The following is a 14,185-nucleotide window of genomic DNA, read 5'->3' on the forward strand; positions in this document are numbered from 1 at the left end:
AGTGCGGGACAGGGTCAGGAGGGGAGGGGAATTAGTCTGACAGGGTATAACAGTGTCTGGGAGGGTAGGACAGGGTCAGGAGGGGAGGGGAGTTAGTCTGACAGGGTTTAACAGTGTCTGGGAGGATGGGACAGGGTCAGGAGGGGAGGGGAATTAGTCTGACATGGTTTAACAGTGTCTGGGAGGGTGAGACAGGTCAGGAGGGGAGGGGAATTAGTCTGACAGGATTTAACAGTGTCTGGGAGGGTGGGACAGGTCAGGAGGGGAGGGGAATTAGTCTGAAAGGGTTTAACAGTGAATAGGAGGGTGGGACAGGGTCAGGAGGTGAGGGGGATTAGTCTGATAGCGTTTAACAGTGTCTGGGAGGGTGGGACAGGGTCAGGAGGGGAGGGGAGTTAGTCTGACAGGGTTTAACAGTGTCTGGGAGGATGGGACAGGGTCAGGAGGGGAGGGGAGTTAGTCTGACAGGGTTTAACAGTGTCTGGGAGGATGGAACAGGGTCAGGAGGGGAGGGGAATTAGTCTGACAGGGTTTAACAGTGTCTGGGAGGGTGGGACAGGTCAGGAGGGGAGGGGAATTAGTCTGACAGGGTTTAACAGTTTCTGGAGGGTGGGACAGGTCAGGAGGGGAGGGGAATTAGTCTGACAGGATTTAACAGTGTCTGGGAGGGTGGGACAGGTCAGGAAGGGAGGGGAATTAGTCTGACAGGGTTTAACAGTGACTAGGAGTGTGGGAGAGGGTCAGGAGGGGAGGGGAATTAGTCTGACAGGGTTTAACTGTGTCTGGGAGGGTGGGACAGGGTCAGGAGGGGAGTGGGATTAGTCTGATAGCATTTAACAGTGTCTGGGAGGGTGGGACAGGGTCAGGAGGGGAGGGGAATTAGTCTGACAGGGATTAACTGTGTCTGCGAGGGTGGGACAGGGTCAGGAGGGGAGTGGGATTAGTCTGATAGCATTTAACAGTGTCTGGGAGGGTGGGACAGGGTCGGGAGGGGAATGAGTCTGACAGGGATTAACAGTGTCTGGGAGGGTAGTACAGGGTCAGGAGGGGAGGGGAATTAGTCTGACAGGGATTAACTGTGTCTGGGAGGGTGGGACAGGGTCAGGAGGGGAGTGGGATTAGTCTGATAGCATTTAACAGTGTCTGGGAGGGTGGGACAGGGTCAGGAGGGGTGGGGGATTAGTCTGACAAGGTTTAACAGTGTCTGGGAGGGTGTGACAGGGTCAGGAGGGGAGTGGAATTAGTCTGACAGGGTTTAACAGTGACTGGGAGGGTGGGACAGGGTTTGGAGGGGAGGGGGATTAGTCTGACAGGGATTAACAGTGTCTGGGAGGGTGGGACAGGGTCAGGAGGGGAGTGGGATTAGTCTGATAGCATTTAACAGTGTCTGGGAGGGTTGGACAGGGTCAGGAGGGGAAGGAATTATTCTGACAGGGTTTAACAGTGTCTGGGAGGGTGGAACAGTGTCAGGAGGGGAGGGGAACTAGACTGACAGGGTTTAACAGTGTTTGGGAGGGTGGGACAGAGTCAGGAGGGGAGGGGAATTAGTCTGACATGGTTTAACAGTGTCTTGGAGGGTGGGACAGGGTCAGGAGGGGAGGGGGATTAATCTGACAGGGTTTAACAGTGTCTGGGAGGGTGGGACAGGGTCAGGAGGGGAAGGGAATTAATCTGACAGGGTTTAACAGTGTCTGGGAGGGTGCGACAGGGTCAGGAGGGGAGGGGGATTAATCTGACAGGGTTTAACAGTGTCTGGGAGGGTGCGACAGGGTCAGGAGGGGAGGGGGATTAATCTGACAGGGTTTAACAGTGTCTGGGAGGGTGCGACAGGGTCAGGAGGGGAGGGGAATTAGTCTGACAGGGTTTAACAGTGTCTGGGAGGGTGCGACAGGGTCAGGAGGGGAGGGGAATTAATCTGACAGGGTTTAACAGTGTCTGGGAGGGTGCGACAGAGTCAGGAGGGGAGGGGGATTAATCTGACAGGGTCTAACAGTGTCTGGGAGGGTGGGACAGCGTCAGGAGGGGAGGGGAATTAGTCTGACAGGGTCTAACAGTGTCTGGGAGGGTGCGACAGGGTCAGGAGGGGAGGGGAATTAGTCCGACAGGGTCTAACAGTGTCTGGGAGGGTGCGACAGGGTCAGGAGGGGAGGGGAATTAGTCCGACAGGGTCTAACAGTGTCTGGGAGGGTGGGACAGGGTCAGGCGGGGAGGAGAATTAGTCTGACAGGGTTTAACAGTGACTGGGAGGGTGGGACAGGGTCAGGAGGGGAGGGGAATTAGTCTGACAGGGTTTAACAGTGACTGGGAGGGTGGGACAGGGTCAGGAGGGGAGGGGAATTAGTCTGACAGGGTTTAACAGTGTCTGGGAGGGTGGGACAGGGTCAGGAGGGATGTGAAAATGCTACAAATAAATCTAGAGAATATTAATCTGAATAAATTTCAGTCAGAGAAAAGTTGACATGTCACTTACTGAATCATGAAGAAGCTGCACCAGAGATATCAGAAGCTGAGAAAATAAAAACAGAATGTGAGAAGTTATATCAAATATAAAATGAGACAGTGTGAGATATTCTCTACCACTCACTGGACCCAGGATTTAATCGCCCTCAGCACTAACTAACCAGACTCTCCGAGCCCCCCCCCCAGTGGGAATTAAGGGTGAGTGAGTGGAGGGAGGGGCAGTGGGGGAAGAGAATGGAGGGTGACAATTCGAAGGAGAGACACTGGGGACATGGAGTCGAGAAACAGGACGATAAGCGAGTGTTGGCTGAGAAACAGCATTGTGAGGAGACGGACCCATCACCCTGAGCAACACCCTGGCAAATATAACTCTACACTCTAATAGGGGCAGCACGGTGGCTCAGTGGTTAGCACTGTTGCCGCACAGCACCAGGGACCCGGGTACAATTCCCACCTCGGGTGACTGTGCGGAGTTTGCACACTCTCCCCGTGTCTGTGTGGGTTTCCTCCGGGTGCTCCAGTTTCTGCCCACAATCCAAAGATGTGCAGGTCAGGTGAATTGGCCATGTTACATTGCCCATAGTGTTAGGTGTGTTAGTCAGGGGTAAATATAGGGTAGGGGAATGGGTCTGGGCAGGTTACTCTTTGGAGGGTCTGTGTGGACTTGTTGGGCTGAAGGGTCTGTTTCCACACTGTAGGGAATCTACTCTACACCTCCCATTACCTTCTCCATCATTCCCAACACTCTGTCCCCTCAGTCACTTACTGGGAGCTGTTGTGTAGGTCCCATTTGGTGAACCTGCAGAAACAAAATAAATGTCCATTAGGATGGGGAATAATCCATTCTCAGAGAGTGAGAACACAACAAGTGTGAGGGGATGGAGATTGATGTGGGGGTGTTGGTATTGGACTCGTGTGAACACAGTCAGAAATCACACACGGCCCCAAGTTACAGTCCAACAGGTTTGTTTGAAATCACAAGCTTTCTGAGCGTAGCCCCTTCCTCAGGTGAAGTGAGAGAGAAGCTCACAGACACCGAATTTATCAGCAGGGAGATCAATGGGCAGAGAGATCAAAAGATCATCCAAATGGGGTGAGTGGAGTCTCTGCAGGTGATCACAAATGTCAGATGGTGGGAGGAAAGTGTCAACAGCTGGATAACAAGAGAAGGGATGATCCAGAATCCCATTAAATGGGGCAGAGAGATCATTCCAAAACATTAAAAATACGGTGGGACTGGAGACAAACCAAATGCCTGGAATAACATGATCGGTATCAGAGTCACACGCCGAGGGTCAAACCAAAGTAACAAGTCATCCAAAACTGCACAAACTCATTAAGGGAGAGAGAGCTTCAAAATTTATCAAGGTGATGGTGCCCAAACAAGGCAGGAAGGAAGGTTTTACAGGGATTGTGTCAGAAATCCTCATTCCCACACTCCCCTCCATCCTTACACTTTATGGAGATGCAGAAAACCCCTTCCATTCCATTAATATTCAGTCAGTGAGGGTCTGATTGGGTGCAGTGGGTCTAATGATCAATATTAGACCTGGTCTGGGCTGATCACATAAAGGAAGATCAGACAGGGAACGAGACGTGTTTATACGTGTGTATCTGTGTGTGGGAATTCAATCAGTTCCATTCCCCACAGTGCCCTGTACTCCCAGTACTGGAGATCCCCCCACACTCACTCTGTCCCCTCAGTTCCACATTCCCCTCTCTCTGATTCTTACCTCTCCGTGACCATTTCCAGATGATTATTCCGACTATCCCGACAAAAACAGCCAATAGAATGACCATTGATGCAATGCGACTTCCAAGTTGGGAAAGCAGCCAATTGCTTTTCAGATTTTCTGAAACACATTGGAAATATATCAGGATTCTCTCTGTTCCTGGATTTATTTCTAACCCTGTGTTGATTGGGAACAATTATAACTGCTCCGGGCTGTTGGGAATTGTTGGGATTGGTTGAAATGCGGGTTTGACCCTCTCCCGATTTCACTCTCCAGTGAAGTCACCAAGGATCCCATTGATAGGGGTATAAACATCGTGTTGTGCCTGTCCTGGGGGTTACCTCCCCAGACAGTTCAGTTCCCATTCTCCCCGATATCTCTGTGTCCTGTCCTTACTAGTGCTGGTGGGGTAGATCGGCCTTGGGTGAGGTGAAGGAGTGAGTGAATGGTTGGAGGGGTGTAGTTCGGTGTCCCAGAAAGGCACTTCCTCAGTGATTGGGCAAGGGGCAGTTTGGGAACTCACTGGTGAGTGTTGGGGATGTTGAGTACCAATGGAATGGGGTTTGGTTGCCACAGTGGGCTGGTGAGGGGGCCTTGTTAGGGATCCAGTTGTGGAGTTCTGTGTTGTGTCCCACTTGTCTGTCCAGTGTGATGCACTGCGAGTCTGACAGACGTCTGGAGGCGGTGAGCTGGTGTTGGTGCTGGGGAGAGGTCAAGTGTTGGTTGCAGAAGGTCAGGTCATATATTTTGAGGGGATGGAGTCAAAGAGTTAAAGAGTCACACAACAAGTGTGTATGTTCAGTCCAACTTGCCCACGCTGACCAGATATCCTCGTCAGTGTGTGAATGGAGCGATCAGCAGTACGTTTGGAGATGGTCGGTTTTCCAGCTCTCTGGTGTTAGGGACCACACCAGGCCCCCTCAAAATATCTGAAGAAGGTAGTCTAGATCTGAACTGCTTCTTATTTTAAAACTGGATGGGAAGTGCAGTGTTCCAGATGCAATGCAAGTGTTCAAACAACTCAATGTTAAGCAAAACACAATTTATTTAAACGCTGTAATTAAAATACAAACAAAAGAAAAAGGAAGTTTGAATAACTTAACAATTGAAAAATGTAACTGAACATAGTACCTATTATTAATTAACTGTTGCAATATTGTAACATCCTATAAACACCTTGGCAAAAAGGTAAATTCAGACACAGATTCCTACATGCTGTTCTCCAATCCAGGAGGAAACAATATCAAGAAAAAAATGCAGACAGTAGAAGCCAGGTGACATTCACTGAAGCTGCCAACTCTTTTGAGACCCCAAAGGCTTCTGACGTAACTGAAAAAAACCAAACTAAGAAATCTGGATCTGTGAGAGCTGGCCACGCCCATTCAGACTGCTTCTATTGTTCCAGCTTAAATAAAAACTCCAAGGCCTCACAACTTGTTTACCTCAGTCATCATCAGCAGCGAGTTTGGTGCCTCTGCCTTACAACCTCTCTTCAAAACAAAAACTAGGACACCAACAACCTTTTAAAGTGGCAGCATCATCACACTAGGAGTTAAAGAAGCTTCCAATCCCTAACCTCAGAACCTGAGATCTTTCCAGAGGGTTCCGGATACGGTTTGAAACTTCCCAGACAAATCCCATTCAGTCAGGAATTCTGAGGGGTCCAGACCCTCCTCTCTCAAGGTGTGTCCAGTCTCTGACTGTCTGGCTGCTGGACAATCTGGGCCCATGTCTGGTGCTGAAGCCTGGAATACAAGCAAATCTTCTTGTAATTCTGGTGAGATTATTCCGGAGTGAAATCGATGAGAACTTCACCAATAACAGGGCTGTGGGAATCTGGAATCCCCAAAAGGTGCTGGAAGTTTGGGATTCGGAGACCCTTTCAAACTTAGAATTGAAATCTTTAACACAATTGAGACCAACATGACATATCAACGCAGAGAACAAGGTGGGTAGTTGCAAACAAGGAAGTGAAAAAGTGTCCTCTAAATAGTTTCATCTGTCACATGTATATACACACACACAGACACAGACACAGAAACACAGACACAGACACACAGACACAGACACACTCTCCAGTCCCTTACCCCACTGATAGAGCTGGGCCTCTGCCAGACTGCTGTGTTCAATGTGACAGGAGTATTGATCCTCATCCCCAGCATTGATCTCAATCTCTTTCTGGATCTGATGGGTCCCATCGTGGTTCGGTCGTATCCCCGAGGAATGTGTCTCAGACATGACCACTCCATTCCTTAGCCAGGTCACCTCGATGTCTACAGGATAAAACCCAGTGACCAGGCAGGAGAGAGTGAGCGGCTTGTCCTGGCCATTGGGCTCCCTCCTGGGGATGAACACTTCAGGCTGAACTGTGATGGGAAAGAGTGAAATCACAAACAATAGACAGACACTGAATGGAATTGGAGAGCGGTTTCATAGATCAGTGAGGTTAGATCAGAACATGGAACAGAACTGAAATACATACCTTTCCTTGTGAAATAATCCTTTCCAACTTCCAGATATCTGTTTAAATGTTCAACAGATGTTTTTTGCAGATATGATTCCCAATAGTAGTTCCAGGATTGATCTGAATTCCATTTCTCTTTATTGATCACTGCAAAGTGATTTGCGGCAACCCATCTCATTCTGTCTGGCTCTAAACTAATGTGGTCCTTTCCATCAAATCCAAATCTCATCGATCTCTTCACAGAGCCATCTTCACTGACCTCAACAGAATGTATCCATTGGAGAGTGTGAATTCCTGTCAGTGACCAGACAGGGATCAATCATCAATAAATAATAGATAATCACACACTGTGTGATCAGAGGGAAAGGGGATCAAATATCAGATGGAAATAGGGGATGAGGGTCACAGTCTGATCAGAGGGGAAAGGGTTCCAATCTCAAGTTAAAGTTGCAGAATGAGTTGACAGTCCTCAATTCACTTTACATTCCAAGGTCAGTGCTGGGGATGGACTGAGTGGGGTGACCCAGGGGTCAGTGCTGGGGGATGGACTGAGTGGAGTGACCCAGGGGTCAGTGCTGGGGGATGGACTGAGTGGGGTGACCCAGGGGTCAGTGCTGGGGGATGGACTGAGTGGGGTGACCCAGGGGTCAGTGCTGGGGGATGGACTGAGTGTGGTGACCCAGGGGTCAGTGCTGGGGGATGGACTGAGTGGGGTGACCCAGGGGTCAGTGCTGGGAGATGGACTGAGTGGGGTGACCCAGGGGTCAGTACTGGGGGATGGACTGAGTGGACAGATCCAGGGGTCAGTGCTGGGGGATGGACTGAGTGGGGTGACCCAGGGGTCAGTGCTGGGGGATGGACTGAGTGGGGTGACCCAGGGGTCAGTGCTGGGGGATGGACTGAGTGGGGTGACCCAGGGGTCAGTGCTGGGGGATGGACTGAGTGGACAGACCCAGGGGTCAGTGCTGGGGGATGGACTGAGTGGACAGACCCAGCGGTCAGTGCTGGGAGATGGACTGAGTGGAATGACCCAGGGGATAATGTGGACAATTGACGGTGAGATTTTACCTGAAGTCTGGTTTGTCCTTTTCATGATCGATTTCAGATTCCCCTTTGCCAGCCTGGTGTGTGTGATCGCCTGATCTGTAGCATCGTCCCAGAATTTCACACTGAGTGAATCAGCCAGGAACTGCTGCCTGGGGACACAGCGACGGGTATCACTGTCAAAGTAACCTGTTTGTATTCCGTTGACCATCGCAACAACAGTGACTTCAGGGAAATCTTGTTCTCCTGAGACAATTGTATATTTTATAGTTCGTGAGTTAGTCTCTGTAATATAAACAGTTCGAGAAGCTGGTTATCAAACTGCAGAACAAGCACTGGAAGGGAAACTGGGAGGGAGAGGAACTAGCAAACAAGACAGAATGTGGCTGGTGGGGGGGAGGAAGAGAGACTTGGGGGATAAAGAGAGCCAGACTGGGGAGGGATGGAGACAGGGGAGGGACAGAGACTGGGGAGGGACAGAGACAGGGGAGGGACAGAGACAGGGGAGGGACAGTGATTGGGGTGGGATGGAGACTAGCATTGGAAAATAAATACTGGGGATGGGGGAGAGAGAGACACTGGGAAGGAACTGGGAAATAAGGAAGAGAGACTGTACAGCATGGAGGAGGGACACTGAGGAGTGAGGAGAGAATGTGGAGGGTTTGGAAATGAGATAAGGAAGGTCAGAGGTGAAGAGAGAGCATTGGGATGAGGACAAAAGAGACTGGGACCTGGAGGAATAGAATGGGTGGGGTTACAGATCGAGAAGGGCGAGAGACAGGCGTAGAAGGCAAAGATATTGCAGGGGAGGGAAAGGGATTGGGAGGAGCAAAGGGACTGATGAGGGGATAAAGACTGTGAAGGAGGGGGAGAGAGAGAGATTACACAGGACAGAAAGAAACTGGGATGGGGAGCGGGGGGTAGGGGTTGAGACCAGGGAGGGAAATGAGACTCTGGGGAAGGTTGGATAAAAGATTGGGGAGGGGATGGGAAAGAGGCTGAGGGTAGGGAGGGGATAAGAGCTGGGAGGAGGTGGAGAGACTCAGGAGGAACAGAAAGAAAGAGAGAGAGAGAGACACTGGGGAGGGGAAAGAGAGAGAGAGAGAACAGCGGGAAGGAAGAGAGAGAGATTGTTGGGAGAAAGCAAGAGACGAGGAAGTTTGCTCAATGATTTGGTTGATATTTCCTAGTTCTGCCATTGGATGTTAAAAATGTCCAATTTCGCTTCATTTATCCCTGTCATTTAAACAGGAGCTGTGCCACATCATTTCATTCGGTATTCGAACTGGGGATTGCTTCATTAATTGGGAGGCACTGGTGTTGGACTGGGGTGGACAAAGTTAAAAATCACACAACACCAGGTTCCAGTCCAATCGGTTTATTTGGAAGCACTAATTTTCGGAGAGCTGCTTCTTCATCAGATGATTGTGGAGAATAAGATTGTAGGACACAGAATAGACAGCAAAAGTTTACAGTGTGATATAACTGAAACCATATGTTGAAAAAGACCTGGATTGTTTGTTATGTCTCACACACAGACGGACACACACAGATACTCCTACACACACATACACACACATACACACACGCACACACAGACGGACACACACAGACATTCCTACATACACATACACACACACACACACACACACAGACGGACACACACAGACGGACACACACAGACACTCCTACACACACATAACATACACACACACACACACACAGACGGACACACACGAACACTCCTACACACACCTAACACACACACACACAGACAGGCAGACACACACACACGGGCACACACAGACACTCCTACACACACATAACATACACACACGCACACCCACATGTACACATACACATATAAGTTTGTGGGTAAATTTGTACTTGCAGAATTACATTGTATTTTGCTCAAAAACTGCATGAATCCATGTAAAAGTCTGTAAATCCGTTTTTAGATTTGAATCATTCTGACCATTGTGGCACAGACATTCTCACACAGGGAGTTTACACCTTCAATACCTTATCTGGGCCATTTGTTAAAATGCACTTGAGGATGTAATTTTTAAAAAAAATTCAAACACTATTATCCCCTCAAGACTGATGACTAAACTTTGTGATCTCAGACTGAGCCCCACTCTCTGAACCTGACCTGTTTCCTGACCCACAGGCTATAATCAGTGAAGATTGGGGACAATATTTCATCCTCACTAACACTTAATTCTGGAGCCCCCCAGGGGTGCGTACTCAGTCCCCTACACTACTCACTGTATACCCATGACTGCGTCACCAAATACCAGACTAATGTCATTTACAAGTTCGCTGATGACACCACCACAGTCGGTCGAATCTCAGATAGCGACGATACAGACTACAGATGAAAAACCTGGAAAAATGGTGCACTGAGAATAACCAAGCTCTCAATGCCAGCAAAACCAAGGAACTCATTATTGACTTTCGGTGGGATGTTACTCCTGCCCCCCTGCACAGAGGTGGAACGAGTGGAGAGTGTCAAGCTCCTGGGAGTGGTCATCCACAACAAGCTTCCTTGGACTCTTCACATGGATGCACTGGTTACAAAGGCCCAACAACGTCTCTTCTTCCTCAGGCAGCTGAGGGAATTTGGCATGACGCTCTGCCAACTTTTATAGGTGCGCCATCGAGAGCATTATGTCTGGATGTATCACTACCTGGTATGGCAACTGTACCATTCAAGATCGGAGACGGTTACAGAGAGTGGTGAACTTGGCCCGGACAATCACAAAGGTCAACCTCCCATCTGTAGAATCCATCTACCAGGCCCACTGTCAAGGAAAGGCCACCAGCATTCTCAAAGATCCATCCCACCCTGGCAATGTTTTTGTATACCCTCTGCCATCAGGGAGAAGGTACAGAAGCCTGAATTCATTCACCAGCTGGTTTTGAAACCATTTCGACCCGACTGTTGCTAGAATACTGAATGGACTCACAAACTCGTAGCATTTGCCTGTACCTGTGTTTTTGTTTTGCTGCTGTTTTAATTATTATTTGCTTATCTATGCTACTTAACTCTGTGATCTGCCTGTATTGCTCACAAGACAAAGCTTTCCACTGTTCCTCAGTACACATGACAATAAATTCAATACAATTTTGCTGTCAGCCCTGAGCTGTTCAGTTCCCTGACAACCAATCACCTTGCTGTTGGCGGGCAGAGGAGCCCTGTCATTACAACTGGCCATGAGGCCACAAACCAATCAGCTTCACTTTAAACCACCCCTCAGCCCCAGTTTACTGGTGTACTGATCCGTATGATATCATTCAGGTTTACCTCATCGAATATAAGTTCCCTGATTGTGGCTGTTAACCTCATCCAATCAGGAAGCCCCAGCTGACAGATATAAACAGGAGGGAAGGGCAGTGTTTGTCACTGGCCACCCGGGTGTTTTCCTATCTTCCTGGTGGTGGAAATTGAATAAAAGATTGGTGCACTTTGTGTCTTTCACTGTGTCTCACACCTGCACACACACACCATGGGTGCTGGGGATAAAATAAGCACTACTGCACTTAGGTGGTAGTGAGGGGGTTAAATAAAAAACAAAATAGGAAAAAAAAGAAAAAAAAACAAACTGGCTAAGAAATTAAAGAGAAAAAAAAAGAAAAAAAAGAGAAGTGGTTTGATGTGAAGGGCAGTGCTTGTCACTAAGAAAAAAAAAAAAAAATAAATAAAAGGGGTGACATTCCAACTCTATTTTGATTTAATCCCTACCCTCCCCTTCACTCTTTTTGATCACACAGCACTGCAAAAAAAAAGAAAAAAAAAAAGAAAAAAAAAAATAAAAAATAAAAGAAAAACTGCCGAAAGAAAAAAATAAATAAATAAACAGGAGGGAAGGGCAGTGTTTGTCACTGGCCACCCGGGTGTTTTCCTATCTTCCTGGTGGTGGAAATTGAATAAAAGATTGGTGCACTTTGTGTCTTTCACTGTGTCTCACACCTGCACACACACACCATGGGTGCTGGGGGAAAAAATAAGCACTACCGCACTTAGGAAAAAAAAAGAAGAAAAAAAAAGAAAAAGAAAAAAAAAATATAAATAGGGATTCACACAGCACTGCCCTTTGATGGGAAAGGCACTGCTGGTCACAGGCCACTTGGGTGTTTGTGCAAGGACTCTCCTTAAAAAAAAAGAAAAAAAAAAGAAAAAAAAAATAAACAGGAGGGAAGGGCAGTGTTTGTCACTGGCCACCCGGGTGTTTTCCTATCTTCCTGGTGGTGGAAATTGAATAAAGATTCGTGCACTTTGTGTCTTTCACTGTGTCTCACACCTGCACACACACACCATGGGTGCTGGGGATAAAATAAGCACTACCGCACTTAGGTGGTAGTGTGGGGGTTAAAAAAAAAAGAAAAAGAAAAAAAAAATAAAGAAAGGGAGCCAGTAAAAAAAAATATATAGACAGGAGTGTTGGAGTGCATTATTTCCCCCTCCAACTTTATTTTAATTTAATCCCTGCCCTCCCCTTATTAAAAAAAAAGAAAAAAAAAGAAAAAAAAAAGAAAAAAAAATAAACAGGAGGGAAGGGCAGTGTTTGTCACTGGCCACCCGGGTGTTTTCCTATCTTCCTGGTGGTGGAAATTGAATAAAGATTCGTGCACTTTGTGTCTTTCACTGTGTCTCACACCTGCACACACACACCATGGGTGCTGGGGATAAAATAAGCACTACCGCACTTAGGTGGTAGTGTGGGGGTTAAAATTAAAAAAAAATAAACAGGAGGGAAGGGCAGTGTTTGTCACTGGCCACCCGGGTGTTTTCCTATCTTCCTGGTGGGGGAAATTGAATAAAGATTCATGCACTTTGTGTCTTTCACTGTGTCTCACCCCTGCACACACACACACCATGGGTGCTGGGGATAAAATAAGCACTACCGCACTTAGGTGGTAATGTGGGGGTTAAATAAAAAAGAGAAAAGAAAAAAAAAAAAATAAACAGGAGTGTTGCCTGCCCCTCTTCCCTGGAGTTGTTCAGGGGGAGGTGGGCGCCGCAGGGAAAAAAAAAATGAAACAGGAGGGTCAGGGGTTCTGTCCACTCGAGGAGCTGGCTCCGTGCTAGCTGAGTCACTGTCATGTGCTATGTACCTGTAAATAAAGGGTGACTCCAGTTTGGGGGGAGAAAGTGGAGTCCCACACCAATGTTCTGGAATTAAACATAGGAAATGAGAGAGGCATGGGAATAGATTTGGCTCGAGTAAATTGGGCAGGAAGGGTAAAAGATAAGAGAGTGGATGAGCAGTGGCAGTTGTTTAAGGGGCTAGTAAAATTCCTCACAACTAAAATATATCCCAGTGAGTAAGAAAGGTGGTAAGGCGTTGGGGGGTTGGTGGGGGGAGGGCAGGGGGTAGAAGGTCAAAACCTTCCAAAGCTAAAAAAGGAGGTCAAGGACAATATAAAGTCAAAAATGAAGGTCTACCATATTGCAAAAGCCAGTAGCAGGTTGGAAGCTTGGGAAACTATCAAACATAAGCAAAGGGATACCAAAAAATTAATAACAGGAGCTAAGGTAAGTGAAGAAAGAAAATTGGCACAAAATATCAAAAAAGGAGAGCAAAGGTTTCTATAAGTATACAAAAGGGAAGAGAGTCGCTGATGTGAATGTTGGTCCCTTGGAAGGTGAAACTGGAGAGTTCATCGTGGGGACAACTGAAATGGCAGAGATGCCAAAGCAATGCTTTGCCCCAGTTTTCACAGTGAAGGACCATTCTTATTGGTTCGAGTCAGAGGCAATAGAAAGGGGAGAACGTAAAACAATCAGCATTGATCAGGAAAAGGTACTCAGCAAACTATTAGGATTGAGGGCAGACAAGTCCCCCGGTCCAGATGGCCAAGAGCCGATGGAATTAAAGGAAGTGATGGTGGAGATAATGGATCCATTCATTACAATATTCCAAAATTCCCTCGACACGGGAAAAGCTCCCATGGATTGGAAAAATACTAATCTTATTCAAAAATTATAGACCAGTTAGTTTAATATCTGTTGATGGAATCAATTATCAAGGAAGCAATATCAGGTCAGGTGGCAAGTCAGAATGCGGTCCATCAGAGTCAGTATGGGTTTATGAAGGGCAAATCATGTTTGACTAATTTGCTAGATGGCTTTGAAGATGTGAGAAGCAAAGTAGATAATGGGGATCCTTTAGGTGTAATGTATCTGGACTTTTGGCAGGTATTTGATGAGGTGCCGCACAAAAGGATAATATGGGATTATGGGTAATTTATTATCTTGGGCAGATGACTGGCTAATGGACAGAAGACAGAGAGTCGGGATAAATAGGGTTTTTTTCCGGATGATAAAAGGTTACGAGTGAAGTGCCACAGGGTTTGGTCCTTGGGCCCCAGTTATTGACAATCTACGTTCACGACTTGGATATAGGGAAGGTTGCCAAAAATAGGCAGGATGGTAAATTGCAATGAGGAAACAGGAACCTTACAACAGATAGGGTAGGGG

General features: G+C 47.5%; 1 protein-coding gene across 1 annotated transcript in view; it reads right to left on the reverse strand.

Moving 5' to 3' along the window:
* Window positions 1-3,203: 3,203 nt before the first annotated feature.
* The window catches only part of LOC148140822 (major histocompatibility complex class I-related protein 1-like), a 50,537-nt gene continuing 39,555 nt past the window's right edge, over window positions 3,204-14,185 (reverse strand). The window contains exons 6-10 of the mRNA XM_087979594.1: window positions 7,726-7,986; window positions 6,676-6,951; window positions 6,281-6,559; window positions 4,194-4,313; window positions 3,204-3,259 (exon numbers count right to left, since the gene is read on the reverse strand). Coding sequence (XP_087835720.1) covers window positions 3,219-3,259; window positions 4,194-4,313; window positions 6,281-6,559; window positions 6,676-6,951; window positions 7,726-7,986 — 977 coding nt within the window. The 3' untranslated portion in view covers window positions 3,204-3,218. The remainder of the gene's footprint in view (window positions 3,260-4,193; window positions 4,314-6,280; window positions 6,560-6,675; window positions 6,952-7,725; window positions 7,987-14,185) is intronic.

This window comes from Chiloscyllium plagiosum, unplaced genomic scaffold (genome assembly GCF_037043375.1).
Source record: "Chiloscyllium plagiosum isolate Xiang-an unplaced genomic scaffold, Cpla_swu_hap1 HiC_scaffold_35, whole genome shotgun sequence".
Lineage (NCBI taxonomy): Eukaryota > Metazoa > Chordata > Chondrichthyes > Orectolobiformes > Hemiscylliidae > Chiloscyllium > Chiloscyllium plagiosum.